General features: G+C 35.1%; 1 protein-coding gene across 1 annotated transcript in view; it reads left to right on the forward strand.

Annotated features, from left to right (window-relative positions):
* CCDC171 (coiled-coil domain containing 171) overlaps positions 1 to 25,593 on the forward strand; it is a 357,858-nt gene that overhangs the window by 67,964 nt on the left and 264,301 nt on the right. Inside the window, exons 9-11 of the mRNA XM_060013466.1 lie at positions 13,934 to 14,026; positions 17,950 to 18,110; positions 23,180 to 23,318. Of these exons, the coding sequence (XP_059869449.1) occupies positions 13,934 to 14,026; positions 17,950 to 18,110; positions 23,180 to 23,318 (393 nt within the window). The remainder of the gene's footprint in view (positions 1 to 13,933; positions 14,027 to 17,949; positions 18,111 to 23,179; positions 23,319 to 25,593) is intronic.

Below are 25,593 nucleotides of genomic sequence, written 5' to 3' on the forward strand. Positions count from 1 at the left end.
TTGTCTTAAACATAATTTATAATTCTTATAAAGTAAATAAACATTTATAAAGAGTATTTAATGATAAAATGCTGGAGGTACTCTCATTAAACTCACTTCTGTCAGTTAACACTGTGCTGAGAATTTTAGCCAAAGAAATATATAAAAGCAAGAACAGTGATAAAAAATTATAATTTTTGGAAAGAAGGGGGGTATGATTCTGATTATTTTCAGATGGTATGCTAATAACCCTAAATGGTCAAGAAACTCATCTTTGAAATTATTGACACTAGTAAGAACATTCAATAAGGAGGTCAAGAAGAAAATAATATATAGCAATTATGTTACACTCTAATATGCTAGTAATAATCAGAGAATAAGATACTAAAAAAGTTTTTGTCACCATAGTGACAAAAACAGGAATACAGTTAACAACAAATACGTTAAAAATTATGAAATTTAACTGAGAGTCTTAAAAGAAAATGATGAGACATTTTGGGAACCCTTAACAGTGTAAAGTTATGAATCCTCCCTAGATTATATTATGGGTTAAAGCAGTTCCAATCAAAGATTGAGTGGAATTATCTTGGGAAGACAGATTCTAAAGTTCATCCACATGAGGATCTATAAAACATTTTGGTAAGAGTAATGAGTGGGCACTTACTATACCAGAAGTTAGTACAGATTATAAAACTTCAGTAATATATCAATCGTGTTTTTTTGGTTGTATGCAACAGAAACCGACTTTGGTTAACATAAATAGGGAATTCAGTGGAAGAATATGGGAATCATATCCACAGAATCACAAGGAATGTTGGGGAATCAGCTTAGAAATTATATGAGTCCCAGAGCATCTCCAGAGTTCTTGGTAGCAGAAATGATAGATGAAGCTGAGGTGAATTGGTACCAATAGTTTTTATTCTTTTTGTAACTTTGGTCAGGATTCTAATCTGGAAGAGAACATTTGATTGAAAGAGGTAATTTGCCCCAAGTAATAATTACCCCAAGAGGTAATTTGCCCTCTAATTATGCTAAAATTAAAGCCCCCCAAATAAATTCTTATATAGAAATTAGGGTGCTGGTAAAAAAAGAAGGGGAAAGATTGTTGAGTGGCCAAAAAGTACAATACCTCTAAGACCAGACTTTCAATGTCAGAATTGAAAGGTCAGTAGTAGACTTGTAGAGTATATCATTTTAAATCAGTAAGGATAGGAAAAATTATTCAGTGAATTGTGTTGAAATGATTGGTTAACTATTTGGGACAAAATAAAATTAGATTCCTATCTTACATTATATTCTAAAATAAATTCCAGTTGGATTAAAAAGAGTGAAATATTAAAAACAATGATAAAATAAGAAGAAAATGTAGTTTAATTTTTTCTGCTCTCTGAGTCATTATGACTTACTACTAATCATAAAAACCAAGGAACAAAATATTTAGGAATGGATTTATAGCTTTGACTAGGAGAGATTAAAGTCATATGTAAGTAAAATCCCCACTTTGAATAAAAAGACAACCAAATGAGAAAAATATTTACAGCAAAGGGTAAATATATTTCTGTCTCTCTAAATCCCCTACTATTTGATAAGAGAAAGGACTTTATGAAAAAATCTACCAAGTAAATCAAAGAAGATATGAAAGAATAATTTCAGATGGATAACAAACATAGGAAAAATGCTCCACCTCACCATAATGTAAGAAAGACAGTAACACTCAAAATAAGATTAAAGAAAATGATAGTACCCAGCACTGGTGAGGGTGGTGTTAAAAATTCTTGTACCATGATGGTGGGTGTGTAAATTTTTAAAACCTTGAAGGAATTCTGTTTGGCTGCTTTATAGGGTCTGTTCTCAGAAAATTACCATGTTCTTCTGGGTCTCTCTCCTGTTCCATCTCCTCATTGCTTTCTAGGCATATGGCATAGCTGTCACCTGGGGACTTTTTCATTATCCTGTGTTGGATCTCCAGTTTCTTAGGTCTCTTGCCTTCTTCACTTCGTTGGAGTACATAGACTAGTAGCTTCTAAAAAAAGGGTGTATGGGAGCTAAGTTTTATTTGATCTTGCATATCTGAACATGATTTTTTTAATCAATAAAGTATTAAAGTATATAGAATTTGGCTGAATATAGAATTTTAGGATGGAATTCTTTCTTTCAGAATTTAAAGGCCTTGCCTCCCTCGTTCCCAGTCTCTTCTGTCACTGTTGAGAGGCCTGATGTTATTCTTGTTTGTGTTCCCTTGTGGTGACCCTTTTCTCACTCTTCCTCTCTGAAAGTTTTCCTGTTTCTCTATTTTTTTTTTGTTTTCCTGCGGTACGCGGGCCTCTCACTGTTGTGGCCTCTCCCGTTGCGGAGCACAGGCTCTGGACGTGCAGGCTCAGCAGCCATGGCTCACGGGCCTAGCCGCTCTGCAGCACGTGGGATCTTCCCGGAGCGGGGCACGAACCCGTGTCCCCTGCATCGGCAGGCGGACTCTCAACCACTGCGCCACCAGGGAAGCCCTCTTTTTTTTTTAAGACTTTTTTTCTTCCAGTTAGTGAGATATAATCGACATACAGCGCTGTATAAGCTTAAGGTATAGAGCATAATTATTGATTTACATACATCATGCAGTGATTATGAAAATAAGTTTGGTGAACATCTATCATCTCATATAGATAAAAAATTAAAGAAACAGAAAAAAACAGTTTTTTCTTATGATGAGAACTCTTAGGAATAACTCTTAGCAACTTTCATATATAACATACAGCAGTATTAATTATGTATAACATGTTACACATTACATCCGTAGTACTTATTTATCTTATAACTGGAAGTTTGTACCTTTCACTGCCTTCATCCAGTTACCCCTCCCCTCACCCCTCTGCCTCTGGTAACCATAAATCTGATCTCTTTTTCTATGAGGTTGATTGTTTTTGAAGTATAATTGACCTACAACACTATGTGAGTTCCTATTACACAACATAGTGATTTGATATTTCTATACATTTCAAAATGATCACCGTAAGTCTGGTTATGATTTGTCAACACACAAAAAATACTACCTAGTTACTGGCTATATTCCCTACCCTATACATTTCATACCCGTGACTTATTTATTTTGCAGCTGAGAGTTTGTACCTCTTAATCGCCTTCACCTGTATCTTTCTTCCCCTCCCATGCCCTACCCTCTGACAATCACCTGTTCTCTGTAGCTGTAACTGTTTTTGTTTTGTCATGTTTGTTCATTTGTTTTGCATTTTTAGATTCCACATGTAAGTGAAATCATATAGTATTTGTCTTTCTCTGTCTGACTTATTTCACTTAGGTTAATACCCTCTAGGTCCATCCATGTTGTTGCAAATATCAAGATTTCATTCTTTTTATCGATGAGTAATATTGCATTATATATGTATATAAAATGATATATATATATATATCATATATATATATCTCACATCTTTATCCATTCATCTGTTGGTGGGCACCTAGTTTGCTACCATAGCTTTGCTGTTGTGAATAATGCTGCAGTGAACATAGGGGTGCATATATCTTTTTTTTTTTTTTTTTTTTTTTGCGGTATGTGGTCCTCTCACTGCTGTGGCCTCTGCCGTTGCAGAGCACACCGTGCCACCAGGGAAGCCCCATATATCTTTTCTAAGTAGTGTTTTTGTTTTCTTTGGATAAATACCAAAAAGTGGGATTGCTGGATCATATGGTAGTTTTATTTTTTTATTTTTCTATTTTTAATTTTTTGAGGACTCTCCATACTATTTTCCATAGTGGTTGTACCAGTTTACATTCTCACCCATTGTGCATGAGGGTTCCCTTTTTTTTTTTTTTCACTTTTTTTAAATAGAAAACTTTAAATATTAAAAAAGGTAGACAGCATAGTACAGTAATGGTACCCATCACCAGCTTCAAAAATTTTTCATTTAGGGCTTCCCTGGTGGCGCAGTGGTTGAGAGTCTGCCTGCCGATGCAGGGGACACGGGTTCGTGCCCGGTCCGGGAGGATCCCACATGCCGCGGAGCGGCTGGGCCTGTGAGCCATGGCCGCTGAGCCTGCGTGTCCGGAGCCTGTGCCCCGCAATGGGAGAGGCCACAACAGTGACAGGCCTGCGTACCAAAAAAAAAAAAAAATATTCATTTATGGATTATCTTGAATCATTCATACCCCTATTCACTTTCCTTCTTCCCATATTATATTGAAACAAATCCCAGTCATCATATCATTTTAACCATAAATATTTCTAAAAAATAAGGGGCCTTTTATTTAGAACCACGTTATCAATATCAAACTTAAATTAACAGTAATTACTTAATATAATCAAATATCCAGATATTATTTAAATTTCATATTGCTACATATATGGCATAAAAATGTATGTATGATTACAGTTTGTTTGAATCAGAATCCCTAGTAGGTCTACACATTATAATTGGTTGATATGTCTCTTAAGTCTCTCAATCTATAGGTTCTCCATCTATAGCTTTCTTTTTCCCTTGTATTTGTGAAGACACCAAGCTATTTCTGCTATAGAGTTCCCACTAACTATAAAATTTCAGAACATCAAAGATAAACAATGATTCTTAGTATAGATTTTTTTTGTGTTCAGGGCATTTGGTGGCCATTTTAGTTAGGAGACTCATGATCTTTATTTTGTGTAATTCTCTTGTGTTATTTCTTCATAATTTCCTGCTCAGGGTTTTTTTATTCTCTCTTTCTTGGGTTTTTAATTGTTCAGTTGGTAGGCCAACTGGTTGATGTTTTGCTTTTCTTACCTTTTGTTGTCTTTCTCTTTGTATTTTTGTTGTTGTTGGTTCGTGGGAGATTTACTTGACTTTTCTAATCTTCTAATTGAATATTTTATGTTTTCTTTTTAGTTTCTGAGGGCTCTTGTTCTCTGTACCATTTTTATAGCATCCTGATCCTATATTATGACTACTGTATTCATTTATTTATTCAGAAAACCTCGAGAGTGTCAGGCACACTTTTGGGTGTTTGAGGCATAGCAGTGAACAAAACAAAGCCTCTTCCCTCTTGAAATTGATACTCTTGTCAGGGAGAATCACACATGAAATGAAATAGAATTTGATAAGCCCTATGGAGAGGAATAAAGGAGACGAGGGGAGTAATAAATGGTGGGGTGGAATGGTTACCTTCTTGTGTTAGTGGTCAAGGAAGCCTGACTTGATAAGATGGCATTTGAGCAGAGACCTGAAGGAAGAAAGGGATTGAGCCATGTGGCTATCTGGAGGAAGAGATTCTAGGTAGAAGGAATAGAAAGTGTAAAGGCCATGAGATGCGAGTGTGCTTGGAAAGTTTGAGGAATAGCAAGTAGGCCATTGTGATTGAAATGGATTGAGCAAGAGAGAGACTAGTAGGGTGTAGAGAATGGTAGGCAGATGTTATAGAGTCTTGAAGGTCTTTTGGAGTTCATTGTAAGAACTCTGGCTTTCTTTCTGAGATGGAAAGCCATTGAAAGGTTTTAAGCAGAGGAATGACATGTCCCCTCTAATTTGTTTTAGAAGCATCATTCTGTATACTCCTTGAAAGACAGATTGTAAGAGGCCATTTAGGAAACTATTAAAGTAATTACATGAGAGATTATGGTGCTTTAGACCAAAGTAGTGGTAGAGGAGGTAGTCAGATTTGTATGTGTTTTGGAAGATAGAACCAGTAGGATTTGCAGATTTATTGGACATGGCTTGTGAGAGAAAAAGAAAGGGAGTAAAAGATAATGCCAAAGATTTTGGCTTGAGCCTTTGGGGGAATGGCACTGTCATTTACTCAACCTGGCCAAGAATGCAAGTGGAGTAAATTCGGGAGAGATGAGGAGTTTGGTTTTAGAGATGTTAAATTTGACATGCCCGTTAGACATCCATGTGGAGATGTTGAGTAGGCAGTTGAATGTAAGTATTGGCCTTAGGGAAACCTTACTGTAGAGTGATGAGATGTGCCAAATATTTCATTGGGAAGTGGTGAAATGTTACAATCCATAGGACTTTTCTCTTTGTTTCTACAAGGAGTGACCTGCTAGTTTCCTCTTTGGTGGTTATTAAATGGAAGAAAGAAATGGAGGAAAAATCTGTTTCATACTATTCAGTATACAGAATTTCCCCTGGCTTCAGTCTGTACACCAACCCCCCTACCCCTGCTCTGCCCACCCCATGTATCTCTATGTCCAACCTTGGCTTCAGAGTGACATTTTCCAGATAATAAACCTCCAGTTTGTGAGTTTGTGTAGCGGTTGGTGGGGGGGTAGTTGTAGGCTAATTAGGGTGGAGGTGGATGCCTGCAGGTTAAACTCTTCATACTGATGATTTAAAAAAAACCCAAACTTTACTGAGATATAATTTGCATGCTACAAATTCACCCATTTATAGGGTACAATTCAGTGGTTTTTAGTATATTCACAGAGTTGTACAGCTATCACTACAGTCGATTGGAGCATGTTTTCATCACCTCAGTAAGAAACCCCACACCCATTAGCTATCACTCTCCTCTTTCCCCATTCCTCTCATCCCTAAAAAAACATTAATTTACTTCTGCTTGTATATATTTGCCTGTTCTGAACATTTCATATTAGTGGAATCATGCAATATGTGGTCTTTGGTGATTGTTTTTCACATAACAGGATGTTTTAAGGATTCATCCATGTTGTATCATGTATCAGCACTTCATGCCTCTTTATTACTAAATAATCTCCCATTGTATTATAGACCACATTTTGTATATCCATTCATCAGTTGATAGACATTTATGCTGTTTTCACTTTTTGGCTATCATGAATAATGCCTCCATGAACATTTGTGTACAAGTTTTTGTGTGGACATGTTTTCAGTTTCACCTAGGAGTGGGCATGCTAGGTGACATATCTCTATGTTTAACTTTTTGAGGGGCTGTCAGACTGTTTTGCATAGTGGAGGCACCATTTTACATCCCCAGCAGCAATGCATGAGGGTTCCAGTGTCTTCAGATCCTCACCAACACTTGTTATTATTAGTCTTTCTAATTATAACCACTTTAGTGGGTGTATAATGGTATCTCGTGGTTTTGCTTTGCATTTCTCTGATGACTGATGATGCTGAATATCATTTCATGTGCTTATTGGCCATTTGTATATTGTTGGAGAAATAGTTATTCAGATCCATTATACATTTTTAATGGGTTCTTTGTGTTATATGATTGTCAGATGTTTTAATAGGGAAAACGGGGTGTGGAGTGTATAGGAACTCTCAGTAATAATGCCAGATTATGAACTTGAACTTGACAAAGATAAATTACTCATACGCTTACCACATATGGTCTAATTTTATATGAGGTTAGAGAAAGAAATTTAAAAGTGAGATTATATTCCAAGTAATATTTTTAGCTTATTTGTCATTTGTGCTGAACATTTTTTCAGGCCAGAAAATTCAGGAGTGCATCATCATATTTTATATCATCATTTTTAATATCATGTGGTTTGTGGATGGCCTATTAGAAAAGGATTAGAATAAAGTTCTGAATATACTTAGAATTTAAAAAGATCATATAGAAGTCACTTTAGGATGCTATAAAACTCTATGATCATCACTAAAAACATTTTAATTGCCTTATAGGTATGAAGAAGTGCTAGGTAACAGTGATTTTTGTTGATAAGATTCTTGATAAGTCACTTTTGACTCAATTGAGGTAGTGTCTAATGCCTAAACTTTAGGATTTGTTTTTGGATAACTCAGTATTGATTTAGTTTCTTGTAAAATACTTACTTGCCCCAATTTCTTTTTTTTTTAATTGATTAATGTTGTAAATATAAAATTGTTTTAGACTAGTTTTATATTGAGTTTTTTCTTAGCTACTCTGTAAATACTTTTGATAATACCAGGTCTCTGCTTTGGGGGAATTGAAGTTTTGAGGGTGTCCAGAGAGTCTAGTTTTATTCTATTTATAAAAATTTTCTAAGTGGACAAGTATAGTCCTGTGACTTACCTACAATTCTTCATGTTTAGACACCTTACAAATTTTTGCTTTATATTTAAGTGAATGTATTTTGTATTGGCTCTTTGACCAGGTGATGACATAATGAAGGAGAAGTTAAATTCCTAGAGAGCAGTTTATGTAGTTTAACATTCAGTTGTGGAGACATTAAGTACTAGTAATTCTAGGTGCTTATAATCATTGGTATTTTTAAAAAAGGATTAATATAAAATAAAATAATAATAAAGAGGAAAATTGTTAAAATTTTAATTTAATAGAACACATTATTTAATGTCAGTAATATCAGACTAAGGCAACTAATAGACGTTTAGCCTAATAAATGTTTTAAATTTTAATGAAGCTTCAACAGTTACATTTCATGAAGAGGTGATTTCTTTATGTGCCTGGGCCAAAGAAGTTTATATATATGTGTGTGTGTGTGTGTGTGTGCATAAAAATTAAAAAAAATCTGATATGTTATAGACCATTGTTGGCTTAATCATCTTAACATGGATCAGTGTTTTCTTAGATTAAAAAAATAACAAATTCCCAATCCAATTTTCTAAATGTGGTGCTGGATACCAGAGAACCAAGGGAAAAGTGAACTGGAAAAAGAAATATCCGTGGCTTTTATAAACCTCTTTACAACTAGGGGAGGTTTTTTTTTTTAAATCATGGGAAATAAGTTTAACTCAATAAGAAAAGAGAAAAGAGAAGATGCAAACCTAATTCTGAGTGAACTGAAGAATCTTGTGAAGATTACAGTGGAGAGAGAGCAGTCTTTGAAAATAAATTCTGAATTGCTTCTGTCAGTCATATTCTATATTATGGTAACGTAAAGAAGGGTAGAATGTAGTTTTTTACTTATACATATACCATACTCAAGTGAAAAAGGAAAAGAAAAATGATTCTCACCTTTTGTATTGTCCGTGAAGCAATCGCATATGAATCATCTTTTTAAAGCCATCATGTGTTTGTAGGAATGATTTTTAAACACCTGTTTGTGTTGATTACCAACTATAAAAGGTAAATAAATCACCTGGGTTATACTGTTGTGCTTATAAGTATTATACATTTTTGTATTTATGTTCATAATGGATTTTAAAACTGGAAGTTCATTAAAAATTTTGTTAATTACTGAAGTTTTTACTGCTAGAAAAGGTAAAGATGATTTTAAAGATGCTAAATTAATTTATTACCATGCCAAGCAGAATTTGTGGCTTGTAAATTCTGGTCCTTAGAGATTCTGACTCTCTAAGATATCTTTTTTGGTAACAAAAAATACTTTGAGATCTTCAGTTTAAGAGCTCCAAGTATAGTAACTACTCTTGTTTTCTCCTACACAGGTAGGGAATAAGGATTGTAGTTAATTGTCATTAATTGTTAACACATTTAATATATTATTTACAACCACTAAAATATAATACATATACTTACCACTAAAATAACCATTATAGAATTAATCAGTCCCTTAGAATCATCTTTTTGAAGATGGATTATTACTATATTGGTTACTTATAAGAGTTTTCATTAATGGGAAATATCAGGTGATAAAATCTGGAACAATAGTTAAATAAACAACCACTTCCTATTTATACAGCTATTGATATTCTGGGGTAAACTTTGTACAACTGTTTTGGAAACAGTACTACCTAACACACTACTGAGAAGTCTTTGATTGGTAGGTACTTGTGTGATATTTCCTCCCTTATTTTTCTTGATGTCCATTTTAGTGGGCTAAATTTCATATATCAAGGTTTTTCTGCTTGACTAATCCCTTTAAGTTCATGTATATCCTCTGGGCTGGGCATATTCTATTTGAGGAGGCAAGAATGTAGTAGGAGCTGCTTTTGCCCAGTGTCTCAGCAAATTCCTTGAACACATATGTTTTCATAATTTTTGTGAAACTTTGGAACAGGCCCATGGAAGCCATGGGAGCAGATGTGGTGTGGAGAACAAATGTGGTCTGGATGTGTTTCATTAGTTCTGCTTGTGAATTGGAGTTGGCGGCTCATGCCCTGTGTTATGATAAAATAATGTTTTCTATGTTACCTTCTTCAAAGAATGAACACTCACTTTTCTTAAGTGGAGTAGACTATCTAACTGGGCTTATTGTGATTTAGTGAGATACAAATTATAAAATAAAAAAAATTGTACCCATACAATGAACACAGAATTTACTGGAATAAAAATAAAAAAATTTGGGTACAATGAACACAGAATTTACTGGAATAAAAATCTCTTGGCAGTATATTGCAGTCAGAAAGGACGTGACAGCCAGCTAATAAATGGTAAAATATGTGATCATTTTGTGTCACATAAAGAACTCTGTTGTTCATAGTATTAGGGAACAGACAGTATATAGTGTAATCCTTGTACTATAGGCAAATTTATATATAGTTAAATTGGCCGGGGGTATATATGAATTTGTGTTGGATTTTGTACTTTAATCTGAATTCTCTTATGCTTTCTGCTCTTGCTATGTTGATTATATTAGGATTGGAGATAATGATTGTTGTACTAGTTCTCTTAGGTGATATTGGAGAAAAATATTTGTGAACAGCAAGTTGATGTTCCTCTAGCACCCTCTGCTGGAGATAAGAATTAATTCACCAGACTAGAAGATTTTTAAAAAGTATTTATTAGGAGGGCTTTAATTATGTCAACAAAACACACTCTTGAAGAAATTTGTTTAAATATGTGAAGATTTTTTTTGCCATCCTTACTGATTAATTTATTGTTTTAGTAATTAATAAACAGTTTATAAATTTGTTTTCTTCTGGACATTTAAGACAGGAAGGTATGGAAATAAAGGTGAGATCTCTGGTTTATTATTTCAACCCGTTTGATTTTGGTTTAGGCAGAAAAAAAAAGTCTTCGTGACTTTTGGAGTGAAATCAGATAAATTGATTCATATGACAACATGTACATGAAAAATGAAAATTTTGCCTCTTTTATCATGGAATCACTGAATATTCTGTATTTTAATAAAATAACACTTATTTTGATAAAACTATGTAAATGCCTTTTGGAATATAAAAGAATATATTAACATTATTAGACTGGTTTCTTCTATTTGCACTTTATTAGCTTTTTGCCTGTTTTGATCCTTTATTCTCAATGTCTATGGGTTATTTCCTTGACACTGGTTAGACTTCTGACTTGCAGAACCTAACACAAGTATTTTGAATATTGAGAAAGTTGACTTTAGTTCTTCAAGGACAGGAACTTCATCTTGTGGCATTACATTAAAAAAAATTTTTTTTTTACTAGTATTGGCCCTACCTAGGGTAATACTCATTTTAATCTGGCTAACCATTAAGAATTTTTCTGATCTAGTATGTATCACCTTCGTACCTACAACCAGTGGGGATCCCTTGTTCTAGGATTCAAAGTCAGCATTGAGAGGAACTTTTAAACAGAAATGAAGAAGCTTGACATAGGTGGCAGTCACTTCTTTGAAATGTCATTGGTTCTTACACTTAGGGATTCTTTTTATTTTTTATTGAGATATGGTTCACGTAGTATTGAATACACTCTTTTAAAGTATGCAGTTCAGGGTTATGAAACCATTGCCACTATCTGATTCTGGAACATTCTTATCACCCCAATAAGAAACTTTATGCCCATTAGCAGTCAGTGCTCATTCCTTCCTTCCCCTGTCCCCAGCTATTGGAAACCACTCATACACTTTCTATCTCTATGAATTTGCCTATTCTGGCCATTTCATATAAATGAAGTCATTTAATATGTGGTCTTTTGTGTCTGGTATCTTTCGCTTAACATATATTTTCAAGGTTAATCTATGTTGTGGCATGTGTTGGTACTTAATTCCTTTTTATGGCTGAATAATATTCCATTGTATGGATATACCACATTTTGTTTATCCATTCATCAGTTGATGGGCACTGGGTTTTTTTTCACCTTTTTTGTGTTTATGCTCTGCACTGTAGCAGACATTATAGGAACATGTTTTGCTCAAGGAAAAGTGTAGTCATTTCCCACTTATCCACAGACCACTTGATTAGTTTTTGGATTATCCTATTTTTATTTATGCCCCTTCTGGTTGTGATACATTACCATCTCTGTATGCAAAAAAGAAATGGTGGGAGAAAAGAGGAAAAATCAAACTAATCAAGCCGAGCATTTAAAAAAAAAAAACCTATAGCTAAGGCTAAATGACAGAGTAAGTATAACGAATAGAAACATTTATTGCCCAAATTTTATCTAAGAAAGGAAAGGAAATTACTATTGTCTTTCTCTTTCACTGTTGAACTATCTATATTTGACAGACAGGACTCCAGGTGTGGCGGGGCTGACTCCAGCTTGAAAAACTAATAAATTAGACTTTGTCATAACAAAAACTTTTGCTATGTGAAAGACACTAACGTTAAGAGAATGGAAAGACAAGCTGTAGACAATATTTGGGAGTAAATATTTGCAAATCACGTACCCAACAAATGACTTGTATCCAGATTATATAATGAATTTTCAAGATTCAATAATAAAAAAACAAACAGCCCAATTAAAAAATGAGAAAAAGGGGCTTCCCTGGTGGCGCAGTGGTTGAGAGTCCGCCTGCCGATGCAGGGGACGCGGGTTCGTGCCCCGGACCGGGAAGATCCCACATGCCGCGGAGCGGCTGGGCCCGTGAGCCATGGCCGCTGAGCCTCCGCGTCCGGAGCCTGTGCTCCGCAACGGGAGAGGCCACAGCAGTGAGAGGCCCGCGTACCGGGGAAAAAAAAAAAAAAAAAAAAGAGAAAAAGATTTAAGCAGAAACTTCACCAGAAAAGATGTACAGATAGTAAATAAATACATGAAAAGATGCTCAATGCCATTAATTATTAGGAAAATGAAAATTGAAACTAAAATGAGATACCATTACATTCCTATTTGAATGTCTAACCCTTGCCCCCAAATAACCCAAAAGACTACCATGCCAAGTGTTGGTGAAGATGTATGAAATTGGAAACAGTTTGTGAAACAGTTTGTCAGTTTCATAAAACATTAAACATACGCCTACCATCTGACCCAGTCATTCTGTCTTTCACTATTTATCCTAGAGAAATGAAAGTGTATGTCCATACAAAGATTTATACATAATTGCTCATAGAAGATTCCTTTGTATAGCCCTAATATAGCCCTATATATATTCCTTTGTATAGCATCCAATTCAAATGTCCATCAGTAGGTGAACTGATAAACCGATTGTGGTGTATCAACACAGTGAAACACTTTAACAGTAAAAAGTGAACTATTTTTTTGGGGGGTTTTTTTTTTTTGGGGGGGGGGTTACGCGGGCCTCTCACTGTTGTGGCCTCTCCCGTTGCGGAGCAACAGGCTCCGGACGCGCAGGCTCAGCGGCCATGGCTCACGGGCACAGCTGCTCCGCGGCATGTGGGATCTTCCCGGACCGGGGCACGAACCCGTGTCCCCTGCATCGGCAGGCGGACTCTCAACCACTGCGTCACCAGGGAAGCCCAAAAGTGAACTATTGATATGTGCAACCACATGGATGAAACTCAAAATAATTTTGTGGGGAGAAAGAAGCCAGGCAATAAATAATATGCACTGTGTGATTCAATTTATATTGAATTCTGGAAAACAGGAAATGATCTATAGTGACAAAAAAGCAGATCAGTGTTTACTTAGGGGTTAGGGGTGGGGTGGTGAGAACTGGATGACGGGGTTACCAAGGGACACAAGGAATCTTCTGGGGTAACAGAAATATTTGTCTGTCTTGATTATGGCAATGATTTCGTGGGTGTATATATACAAAACTTACCATGTTATACAATTTCAATATGTGTAATTTATTACATGTAAAGTATAACTGAATAAAGAAAAAGAAAACAAGCTCTGGAGCATTCTTCCCGAGCATTACTTTTTGCAACATGACTTTTATGCTCTTGCAAATGAAAAAATGAGGCTATAGTAATCCAAAGTGTTAATTACAATATAGTGGCCTATATTCAATTTAAATTCCAATGTTTAAACTTAATGTTTTCAGGCAACTACTCTAAGAGTGAGGAAATTAGAAGAAGATATTGAAGCAGAGAGAGCAGCACATTTGGAATCAAAATTTAATTCTGAAATTATTCAGGTAAAATGTGAACAACATTTTTTTAATGGATTTTATTAAGCTGGGAAAAACAGCATTATGTTCAGAGAACTAAGGTGTGCGTTTAGAGCAGGTAGCATGTTGTTAAGACGCGTTATTCTATTTACTATAATGATATAGTTGAAGATAGTCTTTACTCTATTAGAGAGGAGCTGGCACACTACACCCCACAGGCTGAATCTTACCCACTGAGCGTGCTTATGAAGTTTTATCTTGTCCATGGTGGCTTTGTGCTACCTTGGCAAAGTGGAGTAGCTGCGACAGAGACCTCACGTTCTGCAAAGTCCAATGTGTTTGCCATCTGGCGCGTTACAGGAAGATCTGCTGATCAGAGTGTTCTTTTTATCAACAACCTTGGGATGAATTTCTTTCTGAAAACATTTTAAAATATGCACCTTCATTGATTGAGTGCATATCCTGTGCATATCACCTGTCACTATATTAAGAGCTGAAGGCATAAAGGTGAATGAGCTCCTTTTGGGACTCAAAATTCCATTACCAGAGATACTGTGTACCTATATATGTTGATGTATAGGTAGAAATATTAAATACTAAAGTACTATGGGAGCGTAATAAAGAGAAGGATTAAATCTGAGAGGGGAACTGAATGAAGGCATCCTAAGGAAAGCGTCCATTTCCCTAGGGCTTAGAGAATGAGAAGGAACTCCTAAGGTTAGTAAAGGCATTTTAACTGGGGGTTGGCAAACTACTGTCCTGGACCAAGTCTGACCCTCAGCCTTTGTTGTAAATAGTTTTACATAAAGTTCCATAAGTCCAAGTCCATAATTTAATTTGGTTTTTTAAAAAAGACTTAGACTTTTCCCCATATTAAAAATTAATTAATAGAATTTGCAGAGTTTTATTATTTAAACAGGTCTTAACTAGGATGCAACTAACTTTGTAAGAATTTTAAAATAATTGTTTTTTACTTTTATCTTTAATGAAATGCCTTTTACCTGCAAAATTATCAGACCCATGTATTTTTTTTTAACATCTTTATTAGAGTATAATTGCTTTACAATGGTGTGTCAGTTTCTGCTTTATAACAAAGTGAATCAGTTATACATATACATATGTCCCCATATCTCTTCCCTCTTGCATCTCCCTCCCTCCCACCCTCCCTATCCCACCCCTCTAGGTGGTCAGACCCATGTATTTGAGTGCATCTATATGTAAAGCAAATTTGTGTAAGTTAAGCTTTTTTTTTTTTTTTTTAGTTAAGCTTTTTTGGTTGTTTTTTTTTAGAAAAAAATGATTGGATTACCCAAAATGGCATTAATAGGCAATAAGGCTGAAGTTTTAAATTCATGCAAGAAGTAGAATTCAAAATTAAGTTTTTCATTGTAGTTATATCACTGGGAATATATAGTTAATAGGTATAAAAATGAAAATTGTTACATGTGTATTTTTTACTCATATAATTAAAAATTAATATTTGATACCCAACTTAGTGCTCTAACTTAGGAAAAAAGCAAAAGTGTGTATTTGAATCATAGATCTATAAATATTGACAAATATTTTTAGTGAGGTACACCCAGTAAAATTCAGTTTCAGAGTAGTTTAAAAACAAATGAGACTACTGAGTTGTAATTAATCACCATCTTACTATAAATGGGAGTTAAAAATATGTTTGAAGTATTCTGTTATTAAATTTGTTTGGATGCTATGTCATAAAAATGAGAAAGTAGATTCACAAGAGTGACTTGGAATTGTTTGTCTATTTTTCTTTCAGTTGGATTGGTTTATCATTTGTGATTGAATGTGCATAGTTTCTGAAAGAACATACCAATGTAGATAGAAGAAAATGTTTCCTAGACTTATTAATTTTTACTTGTACACTGGGTTTAGACATAATAACAACAAAGAAAAATAGTTTAAAAGACCAAATTTGAAAATGTACAAAGTTGTATTGTATCTACATACCTATTCTACTTCCTTACTTTAGTGTAAGAGAATAGGTGTTTCAATTAATCCAAAATAGTTTTGGATAATTAGAAATAATTCTGGTGATTACTATTTGTATGGATTAATTTATGAAACGTTTTCATATTTCCTGCGCTTCGTTTTTTGGTGAGTTCATTTTTCCTAACTCAGGTTATGTTTTGCCATCCCTGGGAAGCTTGTGTCACACAGAGTTCATAGCTTTTTTCTGATTTCATGGCCCTTTGGGCCTGCTTCTGTGACAGGAAGCACTTGCCTATGTTCTCTTATGGTCTGTCCTTTCCTAACAAGAGCTGAGACTGTATATTTTCATGATGATTGTATATACCGTGAGCACTACATTGCCTGGCACATATTAAGTGCCTAATAAATATTTATCTAAACACTTATTAAATAGTTATTATATATTTACATTTAATGTTAAATACAAATTAATATTAAATAAATGTTGTCTCATTAGGTCTTTGTAGCCACCCTGTAGAGTCTGTATATTATTATTATTATTGTTATTGTTAGTATTTACTGTTTACAGATGAGGAACCTCAGGCTTTTGGAGTTTAATATGCCCAAGGGCATATAAGTTGATTTGTAGAGCTGCGACTCAAACCTGAGACTTACAGTTCTAAAGCCCCATTTTCTATCCAGTGTGAAGCATTTTTTTCCTACCACCCTCCTTTTGTGAGCTTTAGCAAGCTATTTTTTTATTCTTAACTTAATTTTCTAAAAAGATAAAATATTCACATAGTTCAAAAATTAAAACAAAATTGAGGCGATCGGGAACTCTTGCTTTCACTTGTCTCTCCTATTGTTCTCTCTTTCCTGCTGTCTATCCTTATTTTTTCCACTTGTATATGCTAAAATATAGCATACTACATACAATAATCTGGACTCTGCTTCTCCCAATATGTATTAACACTACACAGAGAACCTTGTAGACAACTTGCTTTTCAAAAGTTATTTTGTAGCCTTTTTATAGCTACAAATTATTCTTTTATGGATATGCACTTTATCTATTCCACTGTTGGCATATACAGGGAATCTAGTTTTTAAAATGTCTTGTTGTGTAAAATTTCAAGTACATGAAAAAGTAGAGAGAATAGTAAAATGGACTCCCCGTGTACCCATCACTCAGCTTCAAGACTTATCTCACAGGACAGTTGTGTTTTATCTATAATATTAGCGCTCTTCTACTCCACCACCCCCAGATTATTTTGAAGCAAATCCTAGATATCATATTACTACACCCACAAATATTTTAGTCAAATTTGATTTTTTTTTTTTTTTTTTTTTTGCGGTACGTGGGCCTCTCACTGTTGTGGCCTCTCCCATTGCGGAGCACAGGCTCCGGACGCGCAGGCTCAGCGGCCATGGCTCACGGGCCCAGCCGCTCCGCGGCATGTGGGATCTTCCCAGACCGGGGCACGGAACCGTGTCCCCTGCATCGGCAGGCGGACTCTCAACCACTGCGCCACCAGGGAAGCCCAATAGTATTATTTGATAATAAATATTTTGCTTTTCTACAGTAAGAAATCTCCAGGAATAAAAAGATCTGTTAACTTTGTTAGGCTTATAAAGATGTTCATATAATAATGTTTCTCAAAAGAGAGGAAGGATACTTCCCTCTAGTTTTCAAAAACCGCTTAATTTATTATGTTTATAAAAAAAATGTCCAAATGGGTTAGTAGATCAAAATTAGGCACTTTGATGGGACACATTATATTGTATACGCCTGTCCCTTTTCATAGCACAGTTGAGTCTGTATTCTTCCACTCTTCTCTTCCATTACACATGTTGAGAAAGGGAATAAACTGCCCTTTGTTTATTTTCCTTTTTTAAACCAAAAACAGAAAGAAAGACTTGTTTGGATGAATGATAATCTGCTGTTTGATAAAGTATTCTACTCAATTTGAGATTGGTGCTAGTGTTTCCTTTCTTGCTTTAATTACTTTTCTGTCATCTGGTAGTTACGGATTCGAGACCTTGAAGGAGCTTTGCAGGTAGAAAAGGCCAGCCAAGCAGAAGCTGTTGCTGATTTGGAAATGATCAAGAATGAATTCAAAGAAGTTGAAAGTGCATATGAACGAGAAAAGCATAATGCACAAGAGAGCTTTGCAAAACTAAATATGTAAGTGTTATACTGTAAAACAATCTAAATTAATATTAAGAGTTTATGAAATCTACATGAGTATGAATGTGTAGTACTAGGTAAATATGGAAATGCTCTGTTGGATTTTGAAGTATCATGGCAATTCCAAGGAGTCTCAGAAATGCAGAAATACTTTCTTATACTAGAAAGTAAATATATTAATATATTTTGTATTTACTGATGTAATAGTATCTTTAAGGCCTTGACTTCTAGGCCACCTAAAATGGGCTCTGTGGGAGATGGGTAATGTTTGAGATATTCGTAAACTGTAGAAATAATAGTAGGAATAATACTGCTACGGGGGCTAACATGTATGTGGCTCACTCCATACCTAGCATTGCATGGTTTTATTTAATTTATAACACCCTATGAGGTAGCTACTCTTTTTTATCGCTGTTCTACAGATGTGAAAATTGAGGCCTAACGAGGGTAAGGACACACAGCTAAGTGTAGAGTCAGGATCTTTCTGACTCCTGTTGATTTTAACCTTTTTCAATTCATATGTCTATCATCTGAAAAGTTCTGTAAAATTTTTTAAGAAGTCTATAGCTATTTAATATGCTTCCAAAAATAAGTCAATAGTAGACATTTTAAGCCATTTCCTCTCAGAGGAGGAAATGTGTACCACCATTGGTACATGACATGATAATAGGTTGATATATTAGAGTTATGTATTTATTTTTAAAGTTTATTTATGACAGATAGTAGTTTTCCATTTACAGTTATAATATAGTTTCCTTTTAAAATACTTCATTTAACTTACGATGTGAGTTAATTTAAAGAAAAGTATTATTTAGAGTTGTGAGTATGGCAGGAATTATAAAGATGGCACTTGAAAGACAAGTTTGAAAAAATTTAAAACTCTTTAACTGTGATTACCTTTATTAATAATGCTTATAATACATTAAATGAGTAATTCTTAACTGAATTTTCTTGCTTCCTCCAGAATGACTTAAATGACATTCTGTGAACATTATTCTAAGGACTTATGCTCCTTTATTTCCTTTGAATCATATCTTGAATCTGCACATTTATATATAAATATGTTTGAAGGGCCTTTATGTAGCATATAGTACAGGCTTCTTTACTGTTGCTTTGAGGTAATGATTATGACCTACTAGTGAAACTGTAAGAAGTCAGACTGTACTCCCAACAATTAAAGCTTTCCAGCAGTGAAATAATAGGCTTCTTTGGGGAACTAGTGAACTCTCTGCCTTGGAAAGTTCGAAACAGGGGGTAGATGATTCTTTGTCATGGATACCGAAAAAGAGAGCTCTGCAAAGGTTGGATTAGAGGAATTCTAAGATAATTGCTAACGTTTAAGCTCCAAGATTGTAACCTATGCACTTTTAAAATTGGACTCCAGAGTAAATTTTTTCCTTATGTTCGTTTTGCTATTATTTGTGTTTTGGTGCTTGAAAAATTTTACTCAAGTTTTGTATTCCAATAAACACAAACTAACAGTTCTAAATATTAATTATGTATTACAGCTAAGCACCAGCTGACAATCCTAAATGCTTTAATATAATGTCCCTTATCTGTTCTTCATCCCTATATAACTGTCTATAATAAAAGTTACTAATAATATTAATAAATAAACAAGAAACAGTAAAAATTAAGTAGTAATTAAAGTCCACGACTCATTGATAGTTTCTGTGACTTCTCTCCCCCATCCCCTCCTTCTTGTCATTGTATGTCATACGACAGCCACTTCCTTTCCATTTATCAGTGGTATGAGAAGGACTGATATGACATGAGGGATGATTGGATAAGTTATTTCATTTTCCACCTATACGTCTGATTCTTTTTCAGAATCGTCTTTAAAATCTTTTAGAGTCACAAACTCTCAAGTATTAATTTTTCAAAGTAGTTCTAAGTTTTGGATAATGTATTTCAAAAGGAGAATTGATATTTTAGGTCTTTAAGGTAAATAATACCTTTAATTTACAACTCTGAGAGCAGTGAGTTTTGGGGTAGGACATTCTTTTACCTTTTGGATAGATCTGATTTAGCAGTTGGTGATAACGAGGTTATAGAGGAAATGCTGCCTGAACCTTGCAGGTGGTTAAGGGTTTTAAACTTCTGTTTCCTTCCAGGTAGATCTAGGCAGGATCTCATTAAAAGGCAGGAGAAAAAAGCTGTGTGTGTATTTTAGAGTTTTAATTTTGGCCAACAGTTTCATAACAGTGAATATTCCTGCATGAAACTATTTTCAGTGGAATATATATGTATACATATATATTAGATGGAATATATGTATATATTTAATATATTATTATATATTAAATATTACATATAATAATATAATAAGTAAAATTATTATATATTAAACATATCTTTTGAAGAACTCAGCTAAGAATTTGAATAACAGGCTATTTTAATGAATACATATAATGTATAATTTTAGAAAGAATATATATTCTCTATATTCCTCTAATTAAATTTTCTTAGTTATAAATTTTTTTCCATTGAAAACTTACAGTATAAAACTAAAATTTTTCAGTAATTTTTTTTATACTTGAAATTTTTGGCCACACTGAGCGGCTTGTGGGATCTTAATTCCCCCACCAGGGATCGAACCTGTGCCTTTGGCAGTGAAAGCACAGAGACCTAACCACTGGACCGCCAGGGAATTCCCTTCAATGTGTCAGGTCTTCATTAGCTGTTGTAACTAACTGATTGTTGGGCAATGGTAGGGAGAAGATCCTGATAATCCTTACATCTAGTTTAAGTTTAAATTTAGTTTAAAATAATGCTAGTCAAGGATATGATACTGAACAGACTGAATCTAAATTTATTTATTTTATTACATTCAGTATTTAGGGACTTCTTTATTTTTCTAAATACATCAACCAAAAGTATAAAAAGAAGTACAAAAGTACTGGGTTGGCCAAAAAGTTCCTTTGGTTTTTAAGTAAAAATAAAAGACACATTTTTTATTTTCACCAAGAACTTTATTGAACAATGTATTCACCATTTTGTTCCACTAACTTCTGCCATTTTTCAGGTAACTTCATAATTCCATCTTCCCAAAACTTTTAATTTTTTTGAGCAGAGAACTGTTCCAGGTGCCTTTTACTGTCTTCCAGGGAATTGAAATTTTTTCCATTAAGAGAATTTTGTAAAGACCGAAATCAATGGAAATCCGAAGGTGCAATGTCTGGTGAATATGGCGGGTGAATCAGAACTTCCCAGCCAAGCTGTAACAGTTTTTGCCTGATCATCAAAGAAACATGCAGTCTTGCATTATCCTGATGGAAGATTATGTGTTTTCTGTTGACTAATTCCGGATGCTTTTCGTCGAGTGCCACTTTCAGTTGGTCTAATTGAGAGCAGTACTTGTTGGAATTAATTGTTTGGTTTTCACTCCCTTCCAATCCCACCGTATACACAACATCACCTTCTTTGGATGAAGACCGACCTTTGGTGTGGTTGGTGGTGGTTCATTTCGCTTGCTCCACGATCTCTTCCGTTCCACATTATTGTACACTTTTCATCACTCGTCACAATTTGTTTTAAAAACGGAACATTTTTGTTACGCTTCAGTAGAGAATCACGTCGGGAAATACGGTCATAAAGGTTTTTTTTCACTTAACTTATGTGGAACTCAAACATCAAAGCGATTAACGTAACCAAGCTGGTGCAAATGATTTTCAGTGCTTGATTAGGATATTTTGAGTATGTCGGCTGTCTCCCACGTGGTATAACATTGATTGTTCTCAGTTAATGTCTCAATTTGATCACTATCAACTTCAACTGGTCTACCCGACCGTGGAGCATCATCCAGCGAGAGATCTCCAGCACAAAACTTCGCAAACCACTTTTGACACGTTCGATCAGTCACAGCACCTTCTCCATACACTGCGCAAATCTTTTTTTTGTGTTTCAGTTGCGTAAAATATGCCAAAAATTTGCCAAAATATGCCAAAAATTTGCTTTTTTCTTCCATCTTCAGTATCCAAATGGCTACACAAAAATTCACCAAATTTGATAAGTTTTTTTAAATGCACGCTGATATGACAGCTGTCACAGTACAGTGTAACAAAATTGTTTCGAATGAAGGTAAAGACAACTAAGGTATACTAGAGCCAAATTACTGAAAAAACTGAATGAACTTTTTAGCCAACCCAGTATTATAACTTGTGGCACTATTATTGTTTATGTTCTTGGTAAAAGATAGCCTGAAGATGGCTATTTTTTAAAACAGCTGTACTGTTGTCAAATTCTTAGCTGAACTCTTAAACAACAATAACAACAACAACAACAAAATGGGAATCCAGTAGGAAAGAACGGCTCTTAACTACAAGTTTCCTTCTTCTCCCTTTCCTTTCTTGCCTAAAATCCTCCATCTGTCAAGTCCTGACTCTTCTCTGTTGGATTCAGAGAGACTGGGGCTCCCTTGAACCTTCAGTTTACTCCCGCCCTACTCATTCCTCTTGAGTGGGGCTGTTGGCAGAAGCATAGGAGCCAACTTCTTTGGGTTGTGCATGAGATTACTGACAGCAAGGGCTGTTCACCATTTCACTGGACTCAACTTGGACTTTATTTATAAAACAGCACCAAATACCAGGTGCATTTAATTTTATATTTGCTGATTACTAATTTTTAAATTAAAATTTGATTTTAATAAAGTTAGCACTTGTACATAATCTAAAAAGTAAAATAGTGCTTTTAAGCTCATGAAAAACCACATTTTGGTACCCCATTGCTTTCTACGACCAGTTTCTTCTCCTTTGAAGCAACCAATTTTAATTCTTATAGCTGTTTCTTCTGATATTTAACTTTGTATTTCTAGATAACATGCATATTATGCCACTTTTTCAACTTCCACCTCTACATGTTATCTATTGGCCTCAACTGTTATTCCTTCAGAGTCTTTCATTTAAGAATGTACAATTCTTTCTATTTGAGAAAATGAGAAGTGACCTTTAAAACCTCTGGGCATGAAACCATGATATATAATACATCTGCGACTTGTGTTAAAGTTGTATAATAGGACCTGATAAAAGCATATTTGAAAAACCTGCTCTGACACTTTAACTTTTCAGATTAGAGAGAGAGTATTTCTCCAAAAACAAGAAACTAAATGAAGAAATCGAGGAACAGAAGAAAGTAATTATAGACCTTTCAAAGAGACTCCAGTATAATGAAAACAGTTGCAGTGAATTACAGGAAGAACTTGTAATGGTAAGGATAAAAAAGAAAACCCTATGGCAGTTACTTTATTGGGTCAAATTGGATGTTTAACAGGTTTTTTTTCTTACTACATGCCATGAGATAATTGTATGAAAGTAATTTTGGTGGCATTGATATAAAATTTCAAAACTGGAGACACTGTTTACAACAAAGCTATACATAATAAAACCTCTGTTCTTTGGAATAATTGGGAAAACTAAATGAATTAGTGGAAAGTCTGAATTACAGTGTTTTCAAACTGATTCAGGTGTTTTTCTTTTTTTTTAAGTGCATAAAACAATGTTACCTAGATGGAGGTGGGGTTAGGGTTTATAATCGATAGATCTAATGATTTCAAAGACTCCTCCCGCTTTTTTAAAAAATAAATTTATTTTATTTTTGGCTGCGCTGGGTCTTCATTGCTGTGTGTGGGCTTTTCTTTGGTTGCGGCGAGCCGGGGCTACTCTTCGTTGTGGTGTGCGGGCTTCTCACTGCGGTGGCTTCTCTTGTTGGGGAACACAGGCTCTGGGCGTGCAGGCTTAAGTCGTTGTGATACGCGGGCTCAGCAGTTGTGGCTCATGGGCTTAGTTGCTCTGTGGCACGTGGGATCTTCCTGGACCAGGGCTCGAACCCGTGTCCCCTGCATTGGCAGGTGGATTCTTAACTGCTGCGTCACCGGGGAAGCCCTATTTTTATTTTTTAAATTTATTTTTGACTGTGTTGGGTCTTTGTTGCTGCGCACAGGCTTTCTCTAGTTGTGGCGAGTGGGGACTACTCTTCATTGCGGTGTGCTACCAGGGAAGCCCCAAAGACTCCCTTTTATAATCATTTTGAACCTGATCACTCTGTCTCCATTCCCCAATAATCGAGCCTTCACACCATCACCAAATTTATCTTTCTAAAGTATTGATCTGTTCTTGTCTCCCTCCATTTATTAAAAAACAATCAATGTCTCCCTGTGGCTTTCAGAATAAAGTCCAACTTCATGTCACGTAATCTAAGGCCCTTTTCTTTGTGGCTCTATGTTAATTTTTCCAGCTTCTTCTATTGCCGTTGCCCTCTCTTTGTCTTGCTTCAGCCACAGTAAAGTACTCTCAGCTTCGTAAACACATATGTCTTCACAGTGTCTTACGTTTGTTCAGACTGTTTATTTTTTGACCCACGTTGACTGAAATGCTCATTCTCTTAACAAATTCCTATATTATCCTGTGATGGTCAGGTCTGAAATTTTGCAGTCTGTGACGCTTTCTATGGTTCCGTCTTTTCCTACTTTTTCATCCATCTAAATTCAGAATTCTGCCCCCTCCCAACTTTGTGTTTCCTTAGTTCTTAGTTTAGCATCTGTATCATAACACCAAAATCTGATGTGTATTATCTCTGCCAAGAGATTGAGAGTGCATTGAGGCTAACTTCATTTTACATGCCAAGATTCCACAGTAGTACTTGCCTCAGTAGACATTTGTTGGATGGATTTATTTGGTTGATGCACATACTCCTACTCTGCAGTTTGCTCAGAACCCCAAGAGGGAGGGCATAAAGTTTATAGTAATACCCTATTTCCTCTTTGTCTTGTTCTCCACGTACATACCTTCCCCAGAGACTTGGCTACTTCACTTTCAATTATATTCCACAACTCTTAGCGATGTTAGTTACTGAGGAAAATGAATATTTTTTTCCTTGTCCAAAAAGATGGAAACTCAGGGTTATACTAAGAAGTGGTAGCCAAATCAATGCTGCCGAGTTAGAAAGGTAACAATGACAAAGAAAGTAATGACGGGATAACATTTAAACTCTTCATCATTTTCAAATGACCCAGTATTATATACAGACAGGTGGCTCTCTATCTGTCTTGCTTCAGCCACATTAGAGTACTCTTGGCTTCCTAAACAAATTATATATTTTCATAACTTTCTTGCTTCTGTTTTGGTTGTTCATATTTTTGACCACATTGGCTGAAATGCTCCTTCTTTTCCCATAACAAATGTCTGTATATCCTCTAATGTTCAACTCTGTCTCCATTTAACTCAGGATATCTAGTTTGTTCTGATAAAGGGATTGATATTATTGCTTACACTGTGGTTGAATTTGTAGTTTGAGTTCTTTGGATGTGGGATTTTAGAAAGCTTAGAGCTCTCTGTGTGGCATGCTGTAGTGCCTATTCACTGTTATGTGCTACCCTAAATTTCATAGGCTATCCCACTTCTCACTTCTGGTTCAGGAGGGTGAATCATGGTGGAGAAAAACATGTCAGAGTCATTGAGCTGAGTATTGGTCTTGCTGTAATCAA

This window comes from Delphinus delphis, chromosome 6 (genome assembly GCF_949987515.2).
Source record: "Delphinus delphis chromosome 6, mDelDel1.2, whole genome shotgun sequence".
Classification (NCBI taxonomy): Eukaryota; Metazoa; Chordata; class Mammalia; order Artiodactyla; family Delphinidae; genus Delphinus; species Delphinus delphis.